Source organism: Equus caballus, chromosome 6, assembly GCF_041296265.1.
Source record: "Equus caballus isolate H_3958 breed thoroughbred chromosome 6, TB-T2T, whole genome shotgun sequence".
Lineage (NCBI taxonomy): Eukaryota > Metazoa > Chordata > Mammalia > Perissodactyla > Equidae > Equus > Equus caballus.
In genome coordinates this window covers 4,707,479-4,730,701 of record NC_091689.1, presented here as the reverse complement: position 1 = coordinate 4,730,701, position 23,223 = coordinate 4,707,479, and the positions used below count along the sequence as shown (strand labels likewise).

The following is a 23,223-nucleotide window of genomic DNA, read 5'->3' as shown; positions in this document are numbered from 1 at the left end:
GAGAATTTGCTTTCTAGATATCTTACTTTCCAATGTAAGTACATCTACAGTATTTTGTATACTAAACAGCCCAATAAATGTTTGTTGGATGAATATATTATATGTAAAAATATCTCATAATGCAACCTCTTTAATAACATGCCAAGATCATTATGTGAATGATCCATACATCTTTAGAAGTTAGTTACTTGTCTCTTGTAAGCTGAATTGGAAGAGAATCAAGATGACAGATCATGGCTGATATTTGCATAAGTGTATTTAGTTCACATAGATAATTAGAACATTTAAAAAAGTAATTGGAATTCTTTTAATTGAATGACTTTTGAAGATGAGCTTCCATTATAAAACATAAGTGTAGACAAAGGATTTTAGAACTTAGAGTAAATCCTTGGACCTTAGAGTTTAGGAGAAGGGAAACAACCATTTATTCAGTATCTATTGTGTACCAGTCATCACAAGGCTGCTAACTTTGCATAAGTTATCTCATTAAAGTTTTCCAACATCTCTTCTCAAGAGAAGTCATTATTTTGATGGCTATTTTATAGCCAATGCCACTATGGCTCAAAAAAGTTTGACTCTTTCCAAAGTCTTACATCCAAGTGATGAATTTGGGATTTGACTCCAGGTCTCTCTGACTTTAAAGCCAAAGTTCTTTGAGAGGTTATGCAAACTTTATTGTTTGAATGGTAGTATTCAGAAATAGATTAAACAATGACAATTTTGGACAAGTAGCTAACTTTCTTGGTCTCAGTTCCTCACTCTTACAAATTTGCCCTTCATAATCTCTAAAGCTTTTATAACTCTAAATCTTTGTGAAAAACTTGCATCTGTTTTCTTTTTTTATAAATCACATTTAAAAATCTCATGGCTTAAAGAGTAAGGTGGAAAAGTTAAACATCAATGAGTTATATATTGACTATAGCAGGGATATATAGTTGAATGAAGGAATTATTAATTTTTATATATTCTCTATTGTTTGACATGGTAAGATAGGTATTACTTTTGTCATAAAATCTAATAGAGGGAAAAACTATAGCATTTTTAGTGGTGAGTTGACTAAGTTCAAATAATCAGTCAATATCTGTTCTTCTTTATTAAATATTGATTACCAAATTATATAAAACTCAAAAATTTTATTTGATGTACTTTTTTGCTTGGGCTAGGCTATCCTACAATGCCTTTTTGCATTCTACCCTAGATAAATATGCATGTTAGAGGAGATTGACATGATTCTAAAACCATGACTGGAATTAAATCATGTGTTGAGTATTTGCATTTACTTTCATTATCCTAAAAGTAAAAATAGCTAATGTCAAAATGTATCCAATATTTTAGAGACCATAAAGTCATTAATAAGTGTACTATACTTTTGACTGTTATTTGATGTCAATAATGATAATTTTACTAGACTCTCAAAGTCTCTTCTCAATATTGTGCAAGAAGGTATTATAATACATAAAAGAGAAAAGTCTAGAATAATATTTACATACAGCCAGCCATGAATTGCTCAACAACAGGGATACGTTCAGAGAAATGCATTGTTAGGTGATTTCGTCACTGTGTGAACGTCATAGAGTGTACTTCCACAAACCTAGATGGTATAGCCTACTACACACCTAGGCTATATGACCCTAATCATATAGGATTACCATTGTATATGCTGTCCATCGTTGACCAAAACGTTGTTATGCGGTGCATGACGGTATAAGAAAGTTGAATGTGATAATTGTCACTAAAATTTCTCTCATGTGCTAAGAAACCTAGTTAAAATGACTGGGTAATTTTGGGTAAATTAGAACTGGTTTGAACCCAGAACGTGGTATTGGCTGAATGCAATGAAATGCTAATCACAGAATACTCTGGTCGTTATCAGTTAAAATCTTTTTTTCCACATATTGACTTCATCCACCATGTGACTCTTGTGGCCAAGGAAGTCGGGTCAGTGCTAATAACCAAACATTCTTCTCTCAAACATAAACAGTCACACTGAAAACTAGCTGTATCTCCTTTTGCCTATAAGGTTCTGAGCACCTTATCACAGAACTTAGATGAAATGAAAACCTTTTATATCAAGTCATCAGTATGACAGATACTCCAAGGAACAAACTGCCATTACATTTAAGGAGGACATTTTGACATATTAATTTATACCCTCAGGGTTCAGATCTGGCTTGTAGGAAACCCTAATTAAAACTAGCCATTGGAGAAAAGAGACTCCAAGAAGAGATAAAAATGAACTCCAAGTTACTTGAAAATATGACACAAGCATAAGAGAAAGACTAAGAAATACCATAGAGGCTGAAAAAATTACAGTCTTTTTTTTGCTACCTTTTACAATGGACTATGATAAAAATTCAGTTCTCTCTTGGGTCTTGTAAGTAAAAAAGGCTAACCAGCAAAGGAGAGAATGGGGACCATGTTTTACAACAAGTAGTCCAATGCATATTCTTAATATAAAGACCACAACTCAGAAGTATGTCTCTGTAGAACTTACATTTCCATTTCTACAGCTAAAAAGGTGATTTTAGACTATAGTTAAATGACTCTAAATACTCTCTTGGGTCTTGTAGGTAAAAAAGGCTAACCAGCAAAGGAGAGAATGGGGACCGTGCTTTACAACAAGTAGGTCCAATGCATATTCTTAATATAAAGACCACAACTCAGAAGTATGTCTCTGTAGAACTTACACTTCCATTTCTACAGCCTAAAAAGGTGATTTTAGACTATAGTTAAATGACTCTAAATACAGGCTAATAAGCCACCAAAAAAAATCTCAAAATTTAAACAGTAACTTAATAGACGCATAGCCTCAAACAAAATTGTCTCCCTCAGAAAACGTATTTTGTAATAACACAGAAGAAATGTTTAAGGGCAAAAACTAAAAGATTTTAAGCATGCCCTAAATACTTCTAAAGTAATTGTTATCATGAAACCCTACAGATATTGATCAAAAAACCAATTGTATATTTGTTGACCACAGTGGTACTTATGCTAACTGGAATCATATTGTTGTAAATTAAAGGGAAATTTAAAAGTCTGTTTTTCTAACATTTAATTTTTCTAACATTAATTTTCTAAATATGTGGTGTGAAAAGTTACTATTCAATAAATACAAAGGGTAACTCATACCTTGAATTCCTCCAAGATTTTGTAATTCTTCCCATGATATTCACAAAAGTTTTTCACTTCTTTGCACTCAGGACAGCATCCATTGTGTTCCACTTTAGTACACTTTGGGTGAATTTTAGGACATTCTGGCTGGTCGCAAACAGGTCCATCCAGAGCACAGACACATGGACAGTTGGAATGTCCTGGGAAAAATCGTTCTCCCAACTTGTATACAAAGCCGCTGTCATCCACACACCCTTTCCCTCGATAGTCATCAAAAATCAGATTGTCATTACTGGAGATCTGGTCACCTTCATCAGCAGGGTAGTCTTCATGACTGATGGCAGCAGAGGTAACCAATCCAGGGATGACCAACAGAAGTATGCAAGCTTCATGAATATGAAGAGCCATCCCCCTCCTCAAAGGCTTCTGGATGTGCTCCTAATAGTAAATACACTCAGCTCCTTCCATGGGAATACAAAAGGGGTAGGCTGAAAATAAATATTTAAAAAGAATAAGTTTGTATATACAAAGAGAATATAGATTCACTTAAGCTCACGTTCTTAACTTGCTTATTTGGAGTCTATTTGGAAGATACTAAGACCTCAAATAGACTAAGTTCATGCAACTATCTACACTTTATAATGCAGTTTGGAGAGTTTATCCTTGGTAATATATGCTTTAAAATTTATCCTTTCTGGATTATTTCACCTAGGATCCTTCAGCTTGATTTTCTCTTCTAAATTTCAAAGGTCTGGCTTTGTCTAACTTGTAAGAACTAGTTTTACTGGGCCTCAAAAGGTGATTTTACAAGTAGTTACTTACAAATAACTCAAGAACATTTGAATTCATATTCCCTATTATTCTTTAAGCTGGACCAGTCAGTGATGGAATGTATATATATTACAATCATCTGTATAAAAACGCAAGAGATTAGTGAGCAAAAAATTCTACTTCTAAAAGAAAGAGAAGAAATCAACAATTGAATGTAAATTATAATTGGGATGGAGCTAGTATAAAGGATCTTTATGCCCATAATTGGTGAATAACAATAGTCTCAATATGGGTTACTTGTTTCAGTGAACATGAATCTGAATTTTGAAACACAGCTAAGAAAAAAATAGCACTATTTATAAAAACTATTTATAAACACTATTCCACAGTGAATAAGAGAAAGAAAAATTTTAAGTAATAAATACAAGAGAACATGTATTGCAAAGGATTTATTAAAAATAAGTTTATTTGCACTATTGTCCTCACCTTTATTTTACTCAGGAAGTAAGCTCCTAGTGGGCAGGAAAGAAGTATCTGTGAACTTTTTTTGTTTTTTACAGCAACTTGAATCTAGTACTCATGTAATACTATTTGAATTAATTGCTTCAACATAAAATAAATACCATTCACACAGTCTTGAAAAGTTAACTCTTTTGTGCCATACCAAAGATATTTGCATTTAGCCAATTTGCACAAAAAATACCTGTTTAAATCATTTATTGAAGTTTCTTAAAATAGTAATGAGGTGTTGCCAATCATAGAAAATATGTCTATTAATCTGATGGCATTGACTCATAAACTTCACTTGGTATTAGTGCTTGGTGTGGAGTGTTGGTAGTGGGCTCTTGTTTAAATGTTTAGAGTGACTAACTCATACAAAGGCTCTGGGGAAACTGTGTGACTTTATGGAGTAATAGATAAGGAAAAGTGTTGTCAAATAGTTAATTTACCTATTTAAGTGCTATTGGCTTTATGCCTTTATCCATAATATTGCTTATAGGACATCTTCAGATCATTTATAAATATTATTCATTGGTTTATTTTCAGATTATAGTAAAAGCAATGATAAACTGTTTCTTTTCAGTCTAACACATACACATGATAATCTTTAAAAAGATAAAGATGCCATTAGGAAACTTCATGAACTATTATATTGTATTTGCATTTTAAGTTAGATATGCAAATCCAGTAAGAGTAAAATGGAAGGTAGTATATTCATGCCCTCCTTCAAGAGAAAACTGCTCTGTGATATTAGAATTCCTTTTGGGTACATAATGATAAAGGAGATGGGTTTCCTTTAAAATATGTCAAAAATAATGAGTCATGATAGAATTAAAAAATGCAAACCTATAATTCTGCCTGAGAAGCCAGAAGCTTCCTTTGGCAAAGCATTTTTTTCTCTTAAATTACTAGAGAGGCCACAAACAGAAGCTTCTGAAAAAGCATAAAAAATTTTACTAATTAAGGCACGAATTTGTACATCTCTCACATATTTAGAAAGTTTATCTTGGAAGAAAAAGGAGCTATGGTGCTTCCTTATAGTATTCCAGTCGTATCTGTCAATACATGCAGGATAAGCCATATAGAATACATATGTCATTCTGCTTCAAAAGGACACAGACACAAAATGATCTCTTTGCAAGCTACAGGTAGGCATTAATGAGTCAGGTTATGGTAATCGTTAACTTAAAGGTAAAAATAAGAGTGTAATATCCACTTTATATAAACATTAAACATGCTTTTATTATATGAAATACCTTTTAAAATGTGCATGGAGAAAACAAGGTTTTCTTGTTAATACAACAAAGTTCTTAGGCAATTAAAAAAAATACCTCTTCATGTTGAGCTGCTCTAGTGCAGTTTAAGACAGTATTTATTTAAGAGAAGAAACATTAGAGAAATGAAATAAAATAAAATGTTTATCTGAAGGTTTTTAATAAGTAAGCAAACATTGCTAAACTGAGAATCACTTCCCAGCTAAAGTTCCCCCTCCCCATATTGGTACATATGATTTAAAATGACTGCATCTATTTCTTTGAGAAAACAAATATAACTCATGTCATAAGATACACTTACCTAATCACTCTGGAGGTTAACGGTGGTGGTGGGGGTCATAGACCAATATGAACTAAAAGATCAGGTATGTTTTAAGGAAACAGTTCCTCTTTAACTATCCAAAGAATACATTTTCAGGCTTGAATTAAAGACAATCCATTCTTTCTACCTCCCATTTCAAAACACAGTCAAGAAGCAGTCTCCCGCCCTTCCAGAGAGAAACACAGCAGACACACATAAGAAATATGCTTTGGACCCGTCTTCAGAATTCAAAGCAAGCAGCAATGCTGGTTCTGTAGAAATCCAGATCCCAGTAGCAGAATCATGTTGAACTTATTTTTAGCATTTTCCCAGATCCTTCTATGAAATTTCCCGGCTGATTACGCCTCCTCCACACATGAGTTCACTTACACAGTATTTGCTACGGCAGTAGAGGTGATTTGGCTAGGCTCTGAGGATCACAAACAGCAACAGCATGCTGTAGCTTAAACCCCGCTCCGCCAGCAATACCATCAGCATCATCCACAATGTGTTGCTTGAATCCCCTCTCACACACCAGAAAATACTAACTGTGGACGTGAAGGAAAGGAGCAACTTTAGCTGGGTTTCTGCATCGCTGAGAGCAGTTCGCAGACTGCTGATTTGGAGCTCATTCTGCTGGCAGCCGGGAATTCCTCAGCACCACGGACAGCGCCAACAGCTGGCTTCTGAGCCCAGTTCGGTCGAAACCCTGAGCTGCTTCTTTGGAACAGGCTAGAGTATTCTCTTAAGCAGTTGCGCTTTATACAGAGGCTGCGTGCATTAGGGGGAAAGGCGTTTTACGTCCGAGATACTTCTTAGCATTGAAATTACAATTAAAAAAATAAAAAACATTGTAATTGTACCTAATGCATTCTTGGATGGGCTGCAGATAATGAAAGTTCCGGAAGAGCCTTGCATTGAGGTTTAAGCCATCTGCAGTCTCTGATTATTAATAGATAAAGCATGATCATTGTCGAAGAATCAGTGAAAATGTATGTTCCCTGATTTTATTTGACCCCTTGGTTGCAAAAAGACTTTCCCCGTGCTACGTGATTAAACTTTGGATCTTTCTGCAGCTTGGATTTGATTTTTTAAAAAAGTAGCCCAGCTCTCCTGCAGTTTGTTCTCTAACATCCAAATCAATCTCCTGTAATTCATCTAGTCTGTCATTAGGCGTCATTGTAAGCTGTTTCTTCTAAATCCCTAGCAAAGATGCTCTGTCTCTAAATTCTTACCAAAATGAGAAAGAAAAAAGACCCAGACACAAATGAATGAGCAAAAAGTTATTATTTTTATTGGTAACAGTACGAGCACTAAAATATATGTCCAACGCATGTTTTAAAGCAAATTGTAAATGTTACCTTCTGGCATATTTAACCAGATATTTACTTGTTTGGGACTATACGAGGCATTTCAAGCCTTAAAGGGAATGCCGTCTGCAGTGGGTATGCTGACCGTCAAGACCACGTTCGAACAGTGCCATCGGAGCCTCCGGAAAATAGACTCTCTCCATCCTGAGAAAACACGACTGTGTGAGCCTCACTCTCGTGGCCCATCAATTTGTGAATCTGCCCTGATTTAAGATCCAGCAAGTGGATAACTCCATTGCCACTCGCCTGAGCTAAAACTCGACCTGAGAGAGAGAAAGAGAGAGTGTTAAAGTTTTATTTCAAGCAGTCACAGTCTATGAGCAATGAAATATACACTTTGTTACCATTGTAATTCAATAAACTTGTTTTATATTAGATGTCAATCATTAAATATGAATTAACTCCTGTCTATATAGGAAATAATTCCAGTCTGAATTAAGACATGTCAACGATTAGATTATAAAATTTTAAAATAACAAGGTAAAACCTAATGTTTTACCTACTTTATGTGTAAAGGTCATCAAATGCCCTACTAGTCTCCTTATGTTTGGGATTAATAAACAATTTTGATAGGATGAGATTGAGAGGAACTGAGTAATACAGTTTTCCTTTTCAAGTGAATTATATGTGAAAAAGTGTTAAAAAGTGTAGACTTTAAAATTTATCTATGGCAAAGATGTATATATATATATATATACACACATGGATAATTTATATTTTAACATTTGTATTATATTTTAAACTTGTTTATTATAATTATGATACATCTTTAATTAAAACTATAATAATACACGTTTATGCTTTAAAAATTGTGACACTGATGAACTCAACAAATTTTTTTAGAGTTGAAGTGAAAATACCTCATTTAGGTTTTTTACTCTAATTTAAAATTCAAAATTCTGTTCAACTAAATTTGTGTTACATAAGAGAGCTAAATACAGCATAGAGTATTCTCATAATTTTTATAGCATACATATTTTTTGAAGTATTTTTTTTTGAGGTGGATTAGCCCTGAGCTAACATCTGCTGCCAATCCTCCTCTTTTTGCTGAGGAAGACTGGCCCTGAGCTAACATCCATGCCCATCTTCCTCTACTTTATATGTGGGATGCCTATCACTGCATGGCTTGCCAAGCAGTGCCGTCTGCACCTGGGATCAGAACCTGCAAACCACAGGCTGCTGAAGCAGAACGTGCGCACTTAACCACTGAGCCACCAGGCCGGCCCCTATAGCATATACTTTTGAATAGTCTCCTTAAAGTGAAAAGCAAATCAGCAGTCCAATTCTAACTAATACTTTCATTAAAGATGTCCAGTAGCAAACTATCAGGGAATTTGGAGGTAAGTAAAAGCAATAGAATATACTTACATTTGCTCAATAAATGGGGTAAATAAGTATAAGATTAGTATTATCCATGGAATTATCTAACCATACTTAGAAAGCATACTATCATCCCAGTAATAACATTTAAAATTCATTAAACTCTTTCAGCATGCTAGATACTAGATTTACTACCTGATGGGGATAATTCTATGTAATCCTTACAGTAATCCAATGATAAAGAAAATATTAACTCCATCACATAGGTGAAGAAAGAGAGGCTTGGAAAAGCTAAGTAACTAGCTTAGGAGGACACCCTAGGTATAGAGAGAGCTGGCTTTTAATCATAAGCACTTTGAATCCAGAGCCTGGGCTCTTAGTCATTGCATTTTCACATCCAGCACAGCACTGTTATTAATGATGCCTTCTTGACAGATTTTAAGTAGGTGATATGTTGTGAAAATAGAATTTGCCCGTTTCATAATAAAAAGTTTATAGTGATATCACCATAAAAGTCACAGTGAAATATTTAACCACAAATTATACCCCAAATTGTCATGAATGTCTTTAAAACAGAGAAAAGTTATAAAAGTAAAGCTAAACATGATAAATACAGCCTATTTGCAAACGTTTATAACTACTGGGCTTCTTCATCTAGAACAAAGCCTGACACAGCAAAGATCCTTAGGATGGATTAGAGTGTCCAAAGCAGCAGATGCGAATATTTATTATAAACCCTCTTCTAAGTCTTTGCTGACAGAGGCATTACATATAGATTTCACTTCCAGCTTCGCTCTATAGGCAATTGCTGTTTGTGACTTTCCTAAGAATCACACTGATAACTCTTTTCTACTAGTCTTTATACAACAGCTAGGAAGGGGGTAAATATTATTTTCTATTTTTGAAACCAAACTGAACAAAACAGAATCAAAGCCCATAAAGAAAATGGAAAGGTTTTAACTTTAAACCATTATCTTTTTTTGACGTAAGATCTGTAAAATTCATAATTGGAAATATTTAGGAAGGTTCTTCATAATTTCTGAAAATTTGTTGAATAAAATAGAGAAAATGATAATATTAGAGCTTTATGTTAGGATTATATAATTCAGCAGCACCATGCCTCAAGTATTTCAAAAATTTGTCTTTACTAGAACAGATTTGAGTCAACAAGTTTGTGGTGAGGTTTTTCAGGTTTACTTGAGCACATTTTCAGAAGATTGCAAGACTACATATAATATCTAATTCCTAAAAGGTGTATAAATTTAGGATCATGTTAAACTTTAAAGCATATTGGATTATTACAAGGCATATAGCATCTGATCTAAAAATTAGTTTTGCTAGGAATAGAGATGCTGAACTCCTTTTAGGTTAGAAGATTTTCAAAATTACTTACCAGATGTGTCAATTGCTACATGAGTATCTAGTTGGTGTGAGAGAGAGGTATCACCCAGAAAAAAATGCCACAATATGATTATTGGTGGCATCTCTAGAAAGTAGAGTATTTACAGACACGCGCATGGACATCTTTCTAAATAGCTTGGTGATTGGCAATGAAAAATAACCCACAATGTGAATCATTTGTTATCCCAGTGTCAGAATCTTAATGACAAATTTAGGAAGAATAGAAAAGTTATCCACATCAAAACTTGGTCAAGGAGGGGCCAGCCTGGTAGCCGAGTGGTTAAAGTTCCGTGTTCTCTGCTTCGGTGGCCCAGGGTTTGAGGGTTCGGATCCCACGTGTGGACCTACTCCACCCACCGGCCATGCTGTGGAGGCAGACTATGTACAAAGTAGGGGAAGGTTGGCACAGATGTTAGCTCAGGGCTAATCTTCCTCAAGCAAAAAAAAAAAAAGAGGAGGATTTTCAATAGGTGTTAGCTCAGGGTGAATCTTTCTCACAAAATCAAAAAATAAACAAAAAAACTTTGGTCAATGGGATGAAATTGTGTTAGAAATAAAATTTAAATAGTACCACGAGAATTTTTGTAAAACTTGCACTAATAATGTTCATGTTAAAATAAATATGCCTCTTTAAAATGTGAAATAAAAATAAATGATAAATTATACTTCTACTTTAATATTTTATTAAAATTTTATAAAAACAAAAAAATCAAAATAATTATCTTGTAACATATAATAGCCTGAATGGATTAAAATGTTATTTAGCATAGCATTTTAAGAAGAATAATTATATCAAATTATGAATACACACATTCCACAGATAACTCATAGGTTGAAAGTATATGATTAAAAAACAGAGAAGTATAGTTTATCAACATTGATCTAAAAATAAAAATAGCCAAATTGATTCATAAAGGTATTTTAAAATAAAATATAAATAATTATTTGAACATTATGTAAAAATGACTTTCTTCTTTTCTTTTGCTAACATTTAAGTTATTAGGATGCCCGAACTCTTCACAGAATGGGAAGAAAATAAGCGGTCTGGGGAGAAGATTGATATAATTTTGTAAGTGCTTTTCTTTGGTACAAAGAGCTCGGTATCAACAGCGAGTGATTATGACTATCTCTTCATTCACACATCTCTGAAAAACTTAATCAATACTTATTTTGATCTACCAAGGCTTCAGAATATTTTCTTGTTGTTAAACTGGTGTCTTTTTTATTGACCAATGGAGTTTGAATGAGGATAACATGGGTTGCTATCCATTTTACTCTATTGGATGAATTTGCCAACTTCTTTTGGCTTAGAAGACAAGCACCAAATTTTGCCTACCCACAAAGTATTGCTCTGCTATTAAATGAGCCAATCAACCTTTAAAAATTAGTAATTCTCTCAAATTTTAGTTCTAAATACACTTACAACTTACTGAAGATGATATGATTTCCTTATACTTTGCTTTAAAAAGCAATTTTCTTAAAAAAATAGGTCTAATAATGTCTTCAGCAAAGTAGTCTCGATCAGATTTGGTATAAAAACTTGAATATTTGAATGTACTTACTAATTTAAGCATCATTAGCAACGGAATCTCTTAAAGAAGTTTACAGAATGAATTAGCCCATGGAAATCAAGTAGTAAAATTTTATCTGAGTGTATGTAATCACTTTGGAAAAACCACTATAAACTGGAAACTCAATCTCATGATAATAAAATGTGCAAATAAAATATTGGCACTTTTTCAAACTAAATAATTTTTAACCAATTTGAGATACAAATTCAATTTGATTTTGAGAGTATGCACCTGGCTGGAATAGCCAAGAGTAATCTTGATCTTTTCAACACTTACCTGCCTCCTAACCTAGATAAATTCTTCTTAAGATTAAGAATTCTGCATGTTGCCTATTATTGCCATGTTTTTCACACTAATCATGAAACTTGACATAATCAGTGCTTAATACATACTTGTTGTAGCAGGAGGTGTGGTGTGATATAAATACAAGTGCAAAGACCCTTATGAAAGGATATGAGCCCATTTCTTTGTCTTTCAGATCTACCGGAATGAGTTCATAGTAGTCATCATTTACTGTCATTTATTGAGCATCTATAGCTCCACATGGTACCTGTTACCTCACATGTTCTGCATACAACCCTATGAGGTAGATATTTGCCCTTTTTAGCTGATGAAGAATGAGAGTCAGAGAAGATAAAACTGGGATTTGAATTGAAATCATTTTATTTTTTAACGATAGTCACCTGAGCTAACATCTGTTGCCAATCTTCTTTTTCTTTTCTTCTTCTTCTTCTCCCCAAAGCCCCCCCGCCCCCGCAGTACATAGTTGTATATTCTAGTTGTAGGTCCTTCTGGCTGTGCTATGTGGGATGCCCCCTCAGCATGGCCTGACAAGCGATGCAGTGTCCCCGCCCGGGGTCTGAACCGATAAAACCCTGGGCCGCTGAAGCGAAGCGCACGAACTTAACCACTTGGCAACAGGACCGACCCCTGGATTGAAATCTTTATTATTCAAAAAGTCTTACTTCATTTACTGGCTTTAAAGTTTCTTTCATAAATTAAGATTCAGTTAAGTGTGACACTTTGGGGCTTGTCTATGAATGACACTGAATTTCCTAGGTAAATAGGCTCTTAAATCTAATGCTCATGTTAATCTCCTAATTCTTTTATTCAGTGTTGAGTTTACTACTTTGCGAAACTCTGAAACTAAAACATCCATGTTCTTGCAGGAGTCCTTCTTCATTCATGTATCCATTGATTCTTAAATACACACATTCTAGTGCATATATTGTACATACTAAAAATCATACCTGATAACTAAAAAGACCCATATTACAGCCCTTCCCATATTTCCAGCTAAATTATGTTCCTGGTTCTTCCATTTCTACTTTGAATACTATATTTTCTCTATTTTCCACACTCCAAACTACAGTGACATTCATGCCTCACCTTTCTTCCCTCTCCATCCTCAACTCAGGTTCTATCCATCCTTCTTTACTACTTTTCTATAATTTGCCCATTTCCAGCTGTGAACTGAACTGGCAAAACCCTGGGCTGCCAAAGCAGAGCATGCAAACCCAACCACTTGGCCACGGTGCTGGCCCCCTATTATAATTTCTTTACTTTTGAATCTACCTATATTAATTCCTAAGATGTTTCTTCAATTACGTCACTCCCATTCTAAAATACCATAAATGTGAATAGAATAACAACAAAAAAACCCCAGCAGAAACAAAGAGACCCTTTACAACTCTGACATTCTCAGGTTTTGTTTTAGATCCAACAATCTCATTTTACAAATAAAGCAGCTGAGAGGAAGTGACTTGCCCAAGGTAAGAAAACATCTCCATGGCAATTGTATAACCTGGTTAAAATTGTATTCTTTGCCTCCCAAATCAGTGCTCTTTTTACTATTTCCTTCTGACACTGAATAATGTTCTAGTATCTCAGCATAACTTTTAAGACTACCACACTAGTACAGATCTGCATTTACTCACCCACGTACACTCTTACATGAACCCTGTTTTCTCCACCAAATGATCCGCCATTACGTCTTGAATGTATTTTTCACTTCCCCACCTTTGGATTGTTGCTTCTATTATTCCCTCTGGTGGAATATTTTCCTTAGCTGTCTCCATGGTCCCTTACCTTACCCTCCTAAGAAAAGTCAACCCATTTATTAAATTCCATTTCAAAGTGACTTTCATCAACAAGTTGGCATCCAGTGGAGAACATCTTCCTCTTCTGAGCATTTATTACATTTTATTCATACTATTCATGTGGTAATAAGATGCCATAAATTATAGTCAACTATGCATTTGTCTTACCTTCTTAATTTTGTAATTGCTCAGGGACAGGGGCCATGTCATATATTTTTACATTCCCCCCAGCTAAGCACCCAGGCTGTTGCAGACAATACTCAGTGGTAACAGTAACGGTTTTCGCAACTACATTTTATAGTCATTATTTGCCAAGCACTGTTCTAAGCCCCCTACACACATTATCTCATTATATCCTTACAACAACCCCATGGGGTAGATATATATCTGCACCATCCTTTATAGCAGTCACGACCCTCATGTGGCTGTTAACTGAGAACTTGAAATGCAGCTAGTCCAAATCGAAATGTGCTGTAATTGTAAAATGCTCACCAGCTGTTAAAGACTTTTTATGAAAAAAAGAATGCAAAATATTTCATTCATTTTATATTGATTATATATTGCAATGATACTATTTTGTATATATTGTATTAATTAAAATTATTTGAAAGTTAATTTCACCCATTAAAAAAAATGTGGCTACCAAAATTTAAAATTATATGTATGGTTCACATTATATTTCTAATGCTAGCACATTTCGTGCTTCACAGAGGAGGAACACGAAGCTTAGAGAGATAAAAGCAACTTCTCCAAGGCCACATAGCTTATAAGCAGTGGGGTCTGGATCTGAGGGCTATATGACTCCAAAGCTCATGTTCTTATCCTCTACGTCATGCCCTAATACCTCTGGATGAATTTTTATTGATTGGCTTAATGTCATCTCTCACACTGTGATTAAGCTGCCCTTACTAAAATGCAACATGAGTCAGAGTAAACATCTCTTGGGTGTGTAGCTCCAGTTTCCAGCTGAATCTATACTTCCTCCTAGGAATACTTTAAAATTAATTTCTACTTAAGTACAAGAAATATTTCAAAAATTTCATTTCTTTGGATACCCTAATGGTACTTATGGACTCTGAGAATCTTACTGTACAATTAGCTTCCTGGGAATAAGGGAGAGACTTAGGAAGCAGCTTTTATTCTTTTAGAGCTCAAAGAGGCCAACCAGTGTGCCCAGTATTCAACAGTGCCCCAGTGGGCAGAAAGACATCTCTACAGTTTTAGGTGTTTTGTACTAAGATGTTATAAAAATTTATCATTTCATTTTTGCTCTAGGGGAAACAAACCAGAATATATCGTCCTTCTGATGCTTATGCTTTCAACATTGACTAACATCCCCTCAGACTCACCCTCATAGAATATTTGAATACAGTGAACATATTTCATCCAATTCCTTACACTGATTGTTCATGAAAAGAGCAACAGTTCTTGTTGTGTTGAAAGATTTCAACTTAATTTCTTTTGTGTGAAAAGTTCCTTCAGAATTAAAAAAAGACAAAATTCAATTGCTAGATTGAAATGAAAATTATCTAAGGTAGACATATTGGGATCTCAACTGTCAATATGACAATTCATATTCCCTGAAATTCCAAATAAAAAACATGAGATGAATGAAACCTTTTAATGAAGTAAAAATTGGTGATCAACTTTTAAGAAGGTACTAGTTTAGCAATACTTTTCACAGTGGTGTATTCACTGACCAAAACAATTCCATTTTTTAATAAAACATTCAGATAAGGAAGACAAGTAGTCTTACCTACATGAGGTTATAAAGTGTACCAAATTGTGTTAGGAATCTTTGATTGTTTTTTTTTTGTTATTGGGGGGATCATTCACAACACTAATGAATGTATCAAAAGTTACAGGTTGAGCTTCTTGGGAAGGTCCTTAATTGATCTAATAATACTCACCCATGAGCCATCAGTTAGCAGCCACTATTAGTCAAGGCAACTGTGGGTACACATATTGTTTGAGTCAAAGATGAATTAACTCCTATTTAATGAGACTCATTGAATGTTATATCTATCGAAACTGTAAATTTATCATTGTTCAGAAAAGTAGTTTAGAAAACCTACTTTTCTTATTACTCTATGTCTATTCCCTTAACATATATATTAGCAAAAAAGCCACAAAATTCACTTATATATTTGATCATGTTACAAAAATATAGTTTCTCAGCAATATTATAAGTCAATAGTTGACTAAAACTATGCAGTTTTCTATCATTTATACCATGATGAATAGCATTGATCTGGATTAAATGCATGCGTCTGCATCAATAGAATTCTGTTGTAAGAAATAAAAGGAGACTCAAAACTTTTACGCTTATTACAAATAATGAAAAGATGAATGAAATACATCATTACATTTCTCATTAAAACAGCTTCAGTAATTTCTCATGATTATTCATGCTTTGATTAAATTTCGAGCTATATGTTCCCCTAAAGAAACAAAAACACCCATTTTACATTTTATTCAAAGTAGTCTCATACACAGATCTAGGAAATTTATCACAAATATACAAGAATGAAGTCTAAAACAATTGTACCCCATATATGAAATAACATATCAGAGAAGAGAGGCTTTGATCAATAAGGAAATGATTTTTATACACATCAGAACCAATTTGAAGCAATTCTCTCGATCAATATAGATAGGCAGAAATGCTTCTCAGCATTTATTACCTGTGGAGAGCATTATTGATTAATTGTATTGATTTTTAGAATGCATGTGGAGAGGCATCTGTTGTTTCTTTAAAAGATGCCTCACAATGAAAAGTATCAAGAAACTATTTAAGTTTTGAGGATTTGCATTAATGGCTCAACCTGAGTCATTACTCAGAATTTCAAAAACACCATTGAAGGAGATGTGAAATTTGATTTAGTTTATCTTGCACCCTATTGCTGATCAATACATTTCAGAAAAAAAAATTACTTAGGAATTTAACTTGCCTAATTGCTAGTAACAATTTATAAACTTTTCCAGTATTTTTTACCGTGTATACTCTTGCTGAACAGTCTTAACTTTTGCCTTGTAGGTAGTACTGCTTGAACAAAGATTAGTTTGTGTGAAAGTATAAATATAGGCTAAAAAATAAATGCATTTTAAATTTCTCTGAGTAGAAACTCATGCCATAAAAATGACAATAGAGAGAGCAGAAAAAGCTTCAAAATCTTAAGACTCTAGCCAAGCAGATATGTTTACTTTATTTAGAATAGATAATCTGTTTAATGGATACAACAAACTGAGAGGTTGAAGATAAAATCTACCATTACTTAAACTTGGTATGGAACATTATTTATGAAGCAAGTGAATTTTGCTCCACAGTGTATGATTTCTATGTTTGCCCTAAATAAAATTTTAAACAAATATAGTAATTATTTTTTGTCTTTCACATGAAATCCATATCTTATTTAGGAAGGCAGTTCTTTGACACTGTAGAAACTTCTAAACTTTAGCAGGTGAATTAATCCAAGAAGCAAAATCTTTCCTTGGTAGGAACAGAACTATTGAGCTCACTATATGTAATTTTTAAAATATTTTCCCCTATTAGGAGAGCATGAATGAATAGCTTCTTGAACAGGTGCTTTCCTACATGAGCTGTCTTCTGAATATTATAGACATCCCTTGTGAGATGCACCTAAAGTCCTAAAAATGTTCTAACTAATTATTGAGTCTATTTAGAATATCAACAACCACCTGCTTTCATTAAGAAATCCTTGTAGACCTGTTTCCTAACTTGGTCTTCACCTATGCAGCTGATCAGTGTTGAAATAATATTTATTCAGAGACCCCTGCACCTGCAGCTTTGCAAACATTTCAGAGACGCTTTTGCTGATGTTAGAGGAATCTAGTTTCAGTTCAGTTCTGGGGATCAGATAAGCTAGGGTAAGTTGTAGTTCAGAGCAAATCAGAGATTGTGATATTTTCTTCCCCATTGTTCATGAGTAGAGGAAGGACTTGAAGGCTTATATTTTATACCAAAAATTTAATTAAAACTTTAATTTTTTATTCCTATAAAATAATAAGACTGCCTTTAGTATTTCTCATTTTTCACTATTTAAACTATAAAATTTACTACATTTTAAGACTAAAATTCAGAGTTCTAATATTTGGGGAGTTTTTCTCATCGACATTTGTGTCAGCACTAACTTCGTTCTGTAGGAATCCCCCTTTCTGAATGTGGAGTTTTGTCTGTGGGGAAGAAAACACTGTCAGCTCCTGTTAATCCTGAGGTGGTGAATTATCAACAATTGCATTCTCATTTTTAGAACTTCATCTTTCCTACTTCAGGGCAACATTGTCCATTGGGTGAAAGTGGTTAAGTAATAAATCAGCATCACTACATCATTAATAGTTATAGTCAAAAAGATGCAAGTATGTGCTGAAAGAATTATAGCCAAGATGACACCCCCTCGCCCCCCAAAAAGAGGAAAAGAATGGTTGGAACGTCCAGTGTGAAATTCTTGCATGAATTTAGAGTGACTATATTAGTTTAAAGATAGTATAATCTTTCAACTCTCTGAAATCATAGAGAGATTAGCCTAAATTCCAAATCTTTCATAATTCATTACCTGCGGAAATACACAGACTTAACACCTAATTGATGTTACCTTCGAGATGATTGACGTGGTTGATAAAACCACTTGTTTCCATTTATTTATTTTTTCCTAAATATTTTCTATTATATTGTGTAATCCTTACAATCACATGTGAAGAAATCATCATTTCCATTTCATAGATGAAAATATTGCATCACAGAGAAGTAACTTCTTCAAGATAACTGAGCTAGTGTTAGAGCAAGAATGCCAACCCAAGATTGTCTGTAAACCTTTTCTATTCTATAGCCTGGGGAGAAAGGAAAGTAGTTATGCCAGAAAGCTAAGCTAATTTGGCTGCTACATGAAGTGCTAAATAAATTTATGTCCACTCATAATTCTGTGAAGGCATCTCTATGGAAATCTAAAGTAATATTCTAATATATTGCTTTCTGATGACCTGACTTTGTATCTCAGAGAAAATTTAAACTAACATGTGATTAGTTTGTTCTTTTATCAGTCTCTCGCCATGACACATTCTCACCCCTACCCTCTTAATCTGGCATTCCACTTGTATCAAATAGGCTTTTGCTAAAAGGTAGGAGATAATTTGAGATTAAGGGCACTGATGAATACTTGGAATTAAAGTAATGAGACAAATGATTTAGATATGTACATGAGTCATAGAAATGGCAAAATTGACATTGCAATTATTTTTTAAAAAAATAGAATTTGACTTGTCTGAATAGATGGAATATTAGGATAATTTCAGTTGCAAGTGAAAGAAATCAACTCAAAGTGGCAAAGAGAAAAAATAGTTTAAGAATATATATTCATAACATAGAAAGACAAGTAGATGGACTCCAGAAATAGTTGGACCAAGAGGTTGGCGTGATGAGATGAGAGCACTGTCTCTCGTGGTCTCTCAGCTGTGCTTGCTTCAGGGTGGATTCACTCTCAGGCAGGCTCTCTCTACCTGGTGGTCTCAGCAGTTTCAGATTTATAGCCTCCCAAGTTCAAGGCCAATGGAAAGAGTATTTCTATTGCCCAGCAGTTTCATAGGGTAGAATTGTCTCTCATTGGCTCGCTTGGGTCATGTGCTTATCCTTGAACCAATTACTATCGCTGGCAGGTGGAAGGGTGTGATGGACCAGAGCAGGATTGAGTATCCACTACAATCACTGAAAGTGCACAAAGAGATCAAGGGAGAGTGCACAGGGGAGAGTGAACCGGGGAGAGTGCACCCATAGGGAGATCAGGATGCTGTTATTTAAGAGGAATGGAGAATTTATGTGAAAAAAAATCTACTTCAGATAGTCATTTTAGGTGTGCAAAACCAGAACCAATTTTTGCATTAGAGAAGAAAACAAAAACAAGCCACATTCTAGGCCATTGAAACAATGCTTTACTTTCCATTGTTTTTCCATTTGGCAATCCATCTCATTCCATACTCTTAACTCCTAAAAGGATCCTATGCAAATAAACTGCATCTGACTTTAAGAAATCAGCCACAATTATTTTGTTAAAAAGATTGCCAATGTTTAGGGTCCCTTGATTTACAATGAGTCTATAAAAATGCAGAAAAACCCCTAGGAAAACTGTGGGGAGAGTGGGGGTGAAGTGGGAATTACAGTTGCAAAGGAACAGAAAGAGCTGAACACCTATGTGACAAGCAGTTTGTGTTCAGAAATAAAAAATATTTCATAAGCTCAGGCCTCTTTCGCATTAACTAGATGCTACAGGTATTAATATCTGAGTGGCATCCATATACTCAGATTATACCCCCAAAATAAACACCATCCCAGAGAGTCACATTGAATTTCCTTTGTGAAATTAAGTGGAGAATAAAATTGTTATAATCTCTAAAATTAGAAACATACATCATAGTTTTTATAAGGTTTTCCTAATGATCTCAATATTTTCCAGAAAAAAATTGAGAAAACTGTCTTTTTAAAAGCTCTTTTATCCAGGTGGACATATTTTAAGTTTTAGTGACAAGCTTGCACAGATTCAAAAGATCTTGATGTGGTTCTGTGGAGTTCTGCATAGAAAAAATCTATTATTTCAACTATTTCTAAAATAAAGAGATGATTTTCAGAAACAAAGTATAAAAATATAAAACCAAATAAAGGTTATTTTGTGAAGTCATTATCTTGGGAAACTATACTATTTTTGCTGTAGTCAGTGTTTAAACTTAAAACACATTCTTTGGAAATTGCTTCAAAACAAAACATATGAAAATGTGAGGGGAAGGGATTGATGAAACAAAATTGACAATATCTTGGTATTTTGAACGTAGGTGATGGTAAATGTGGTTCATTATACTGTTTTCTCTATTATTATGTATGCTTGAAAAATAATAAAGTTTTAAAAATATTAGTCAAACCATAAGATGAACATCATCACTGTGTAATCATTTCTTATATTTAGAACTAAAAAATGTTTGATTATTATCAAAGACAAGTACAAAGTATTCTAGAACTAGGCACATATGCAATATGTCTAATTATGTTAACACCTATAGAGCCAGATACTGATAACTGAAAACACTCATAACGTGTTAGAAAAAACAAACTTAAAACCAAATTTAGATTAATAGATCATTTCCAATTGTAATTAAAAAAATAAAATACATATCATTTAAGATGATGTTACTATGTGCTGAAAAGAAGGTGCCTCAAATGGCTTTTTAAAGTCTGAACTCTTGTACATAATTCTGAATTAGTTTTCAAAAATAGTGTCTCCTCTAAATTACAAGCCATACCATATGATTTTAAATATTTAAAGTATTTAAATGAAATACTAAAATACGTATACTGGTGTTAGAAGCAGTTATTTATATACTAGCGAAGAGTTGACAGTGTTAAGCCAGGCTGATATTACAAAATAATCACAGCTAAAACTCAAAAATTAGATTCCTAAAATCACTGTATAGCTCCAACTAGACTGAAAAAAAAGGAAAAAAAATGCAAAGAGAGTTGTATATGTAGTTGCAGCTTGTATTATGGAAATTAAAATGATACAGAGATTTTCATTTAAAAACACTACCCATTATAACCAGAAAGGAGATTGAAAACACAGAATGAATTTCCTGGCCCACACTCTCTGAACTGCCCAATGGTAGTACCCAAATACACCAGATAATTGTTCCGCCATCTGCTTCACATTGATTACACAGCCCTGGTGGTACATTTCATACGACTGGAGAAAGATTCCATTAAAAAAAATTAGACATAATTTGGACCTTCTAAATTAGGAGTCTCTTCAAAATAGCACAATATTAGCCCTTTAAGACTTTTTTTTAGAGCAAATCTAAAGCTTTGATATGTTTTTTTTTTTAGGAATTAATATCTTCAATATCTCTCACGTATAACATTTTCCTGTTTTTAGGTTCGTGCTGTAAGTGTTGTAAAGTGTGAGGGGTCCAAATTATTCCTAATTTCAATCAAATGTATACACACCTCTGAAGATACGTAGGATCATGTTTAACCTCGCACATGAAACACAAGCACATTTTGACTTAAATGATCCTACTTGATACAAATAGCATCTTATATTACTGGATAACTATTTTGCAATTTGGGAAAAAATATTTTATTCTTTTCTTAGACTTGAAAATACTAATTTTCATCTAATGTATACTTAATCCAGTCAATATCTTACCTTTTATGTTTCCTATTTAATGACCTCATCAAAGGGGAAAAAATAATTTTTTTTTACCCAACTCTAGATATTCTTGAACCAAGCTTTTCCACCTGGTGATAGAAAAGACATGGCAAGGCAAAGTCAAATCTCGCGTCTTTCCTTCAGGGGCTGCCAGCCAAGATTAGGGCATAATTATAAGAAAAGTGTATTATAACATTCAGCCGAGACAGGGATGAGCTACCTGTACGCCGTCTGAAATTTATGAAAATGTCCTTAATCTAATTTCAAGACGAGAGATTGGCAGACTGCTTCCATATGAGGTATTTGCATTTTAAACTAATTTTAATTTTTGAGGAAATATATGACATGATTAAATAAATCAGCAAGATCTATAGGCTTATAATGAAGAACAACGCTTTTGTGCTCTAAGCCCTCTCGCACCACACAGGCCCATTTCCAGAAACATCCATTTTAGATCCTTGTAGCTGCTTCTTTAGATATTTGCTTCCCTACTGGACAATAATATGTGTCATTGCTATTTTTTAAGGTGCCAATTTCAGACTGTTTTATGGAATTTCTATTAAGGGAGAATATTAGACTCATCTCATTTCTCATCTCTCCACCCTTCCAACTGATTTAGCTCACAATTCTAGGTTCAATATTGAGAAATCCAGTAGTGACATTATTGTGACATCTATCCAAAGGGTTCACTGCCGAGCTAGTTAGGGTTCTCTGATTATATATCCCTTGTTTTCCAAGCTTACTTCCAGATTTGTTTCCCCTTTCTGGATTGGTTTTCTATATACCTATTACTAATCACTCCTAAACTCTTCTCTAGAGTTATAGAAGTTCTTTCAACACTGTTCTTCTCATGGATTAATTGCATCGAGTTTATCTTTGGATCCTATTTCCTGAAGACCACACCTCCAAACAAGAGCTGGGTTGCATAGGGAAAGTACATCTTCTGGGGGTTCCTGAGAAAGGGTGTATATGGGGAATACAATTCTGAATGTGGGAGGCAAACTGACATTTTCATTGTGAGACCCTCAAATGTCAGCATTTGTGGGCATTTTCTTTGGGTCCTATTCAGTTTCTCCAGCAATGAATCCTGACTGGTGGCCTGTGTTCCAGGAACTGGATGACAGGAAGGGTGGAGAGAATCTTGATTACAAAAACCCTGTTTTGTGTTCACTTTTGTGCCTTGTATTCCTGAGTCCAGGGCCCCTTCTGATTCAACTTTTCTGGAAACCATACCTCCTTTCTCTTGAAGGTTGTGGTTCAGAGTGATAGTTGCTTGGTTGAACAGGTTTGGAACGATCTA

The 23,223-nt window shown here is 34.1% G+C and overlaps 2 protein-coding genes across 8 annotated transcripts in view; both read right to left on the bottom strand.

The window, feature by feature from the left end:
- VWC2L (von Willebrand factor C domain containing 2 like) overlaps nucleotides 1-6,678 on the bottom strand; it is a 149,852-nt gene extending 143,174 nt beyond the window's left edge. Inside the window, exons 1-2 of the mRNA NM_001433517.1 lie at nucleotides 5,959-6,678; nucleotides 3,130-3,599 (exon numbers count right to left, since the gene is read on the bottom strand). Of these exons, the coding sequence (NP_001420446.1) occupies nucleotides 3,130-3,519 (390 nt within the window). The 5' untranslated portion in view covers nucleotides 3,520-3,599; nucleotides 5,959-6,678. The remainder of the gene's footprint in view (nucleotides 1-3,129; nucleotides 3,600-5,958) is intronic.
- Nucleotides 6,679-7,230: 552 nt separating this feature from the next.
- The window catches only part of SPAG16 (sperm associated antigen 16), a 1,027,170-nt gene continuing 1,011,177 nt past the window's right edge, over nucleotides 7,231-23,223 (bottom strand). For all 7 annotated transcript variants that reach the window (XM_070269235.1, XM_070269234.1, XM_070269236.1 and 4 more), the window contains one exon: nucleotides 7,231-7,591. In XM_070269235.1, the coding sequence (XP_070125336.1) occupies nucleotides 7,416-7,591 (176 nt within the window). In that variant the 3' untranslated portion in view covers nucleotides 7,231-7,415. The remainder of the gene's footprint in view (nucleotides 7,592-23,223) is intronic.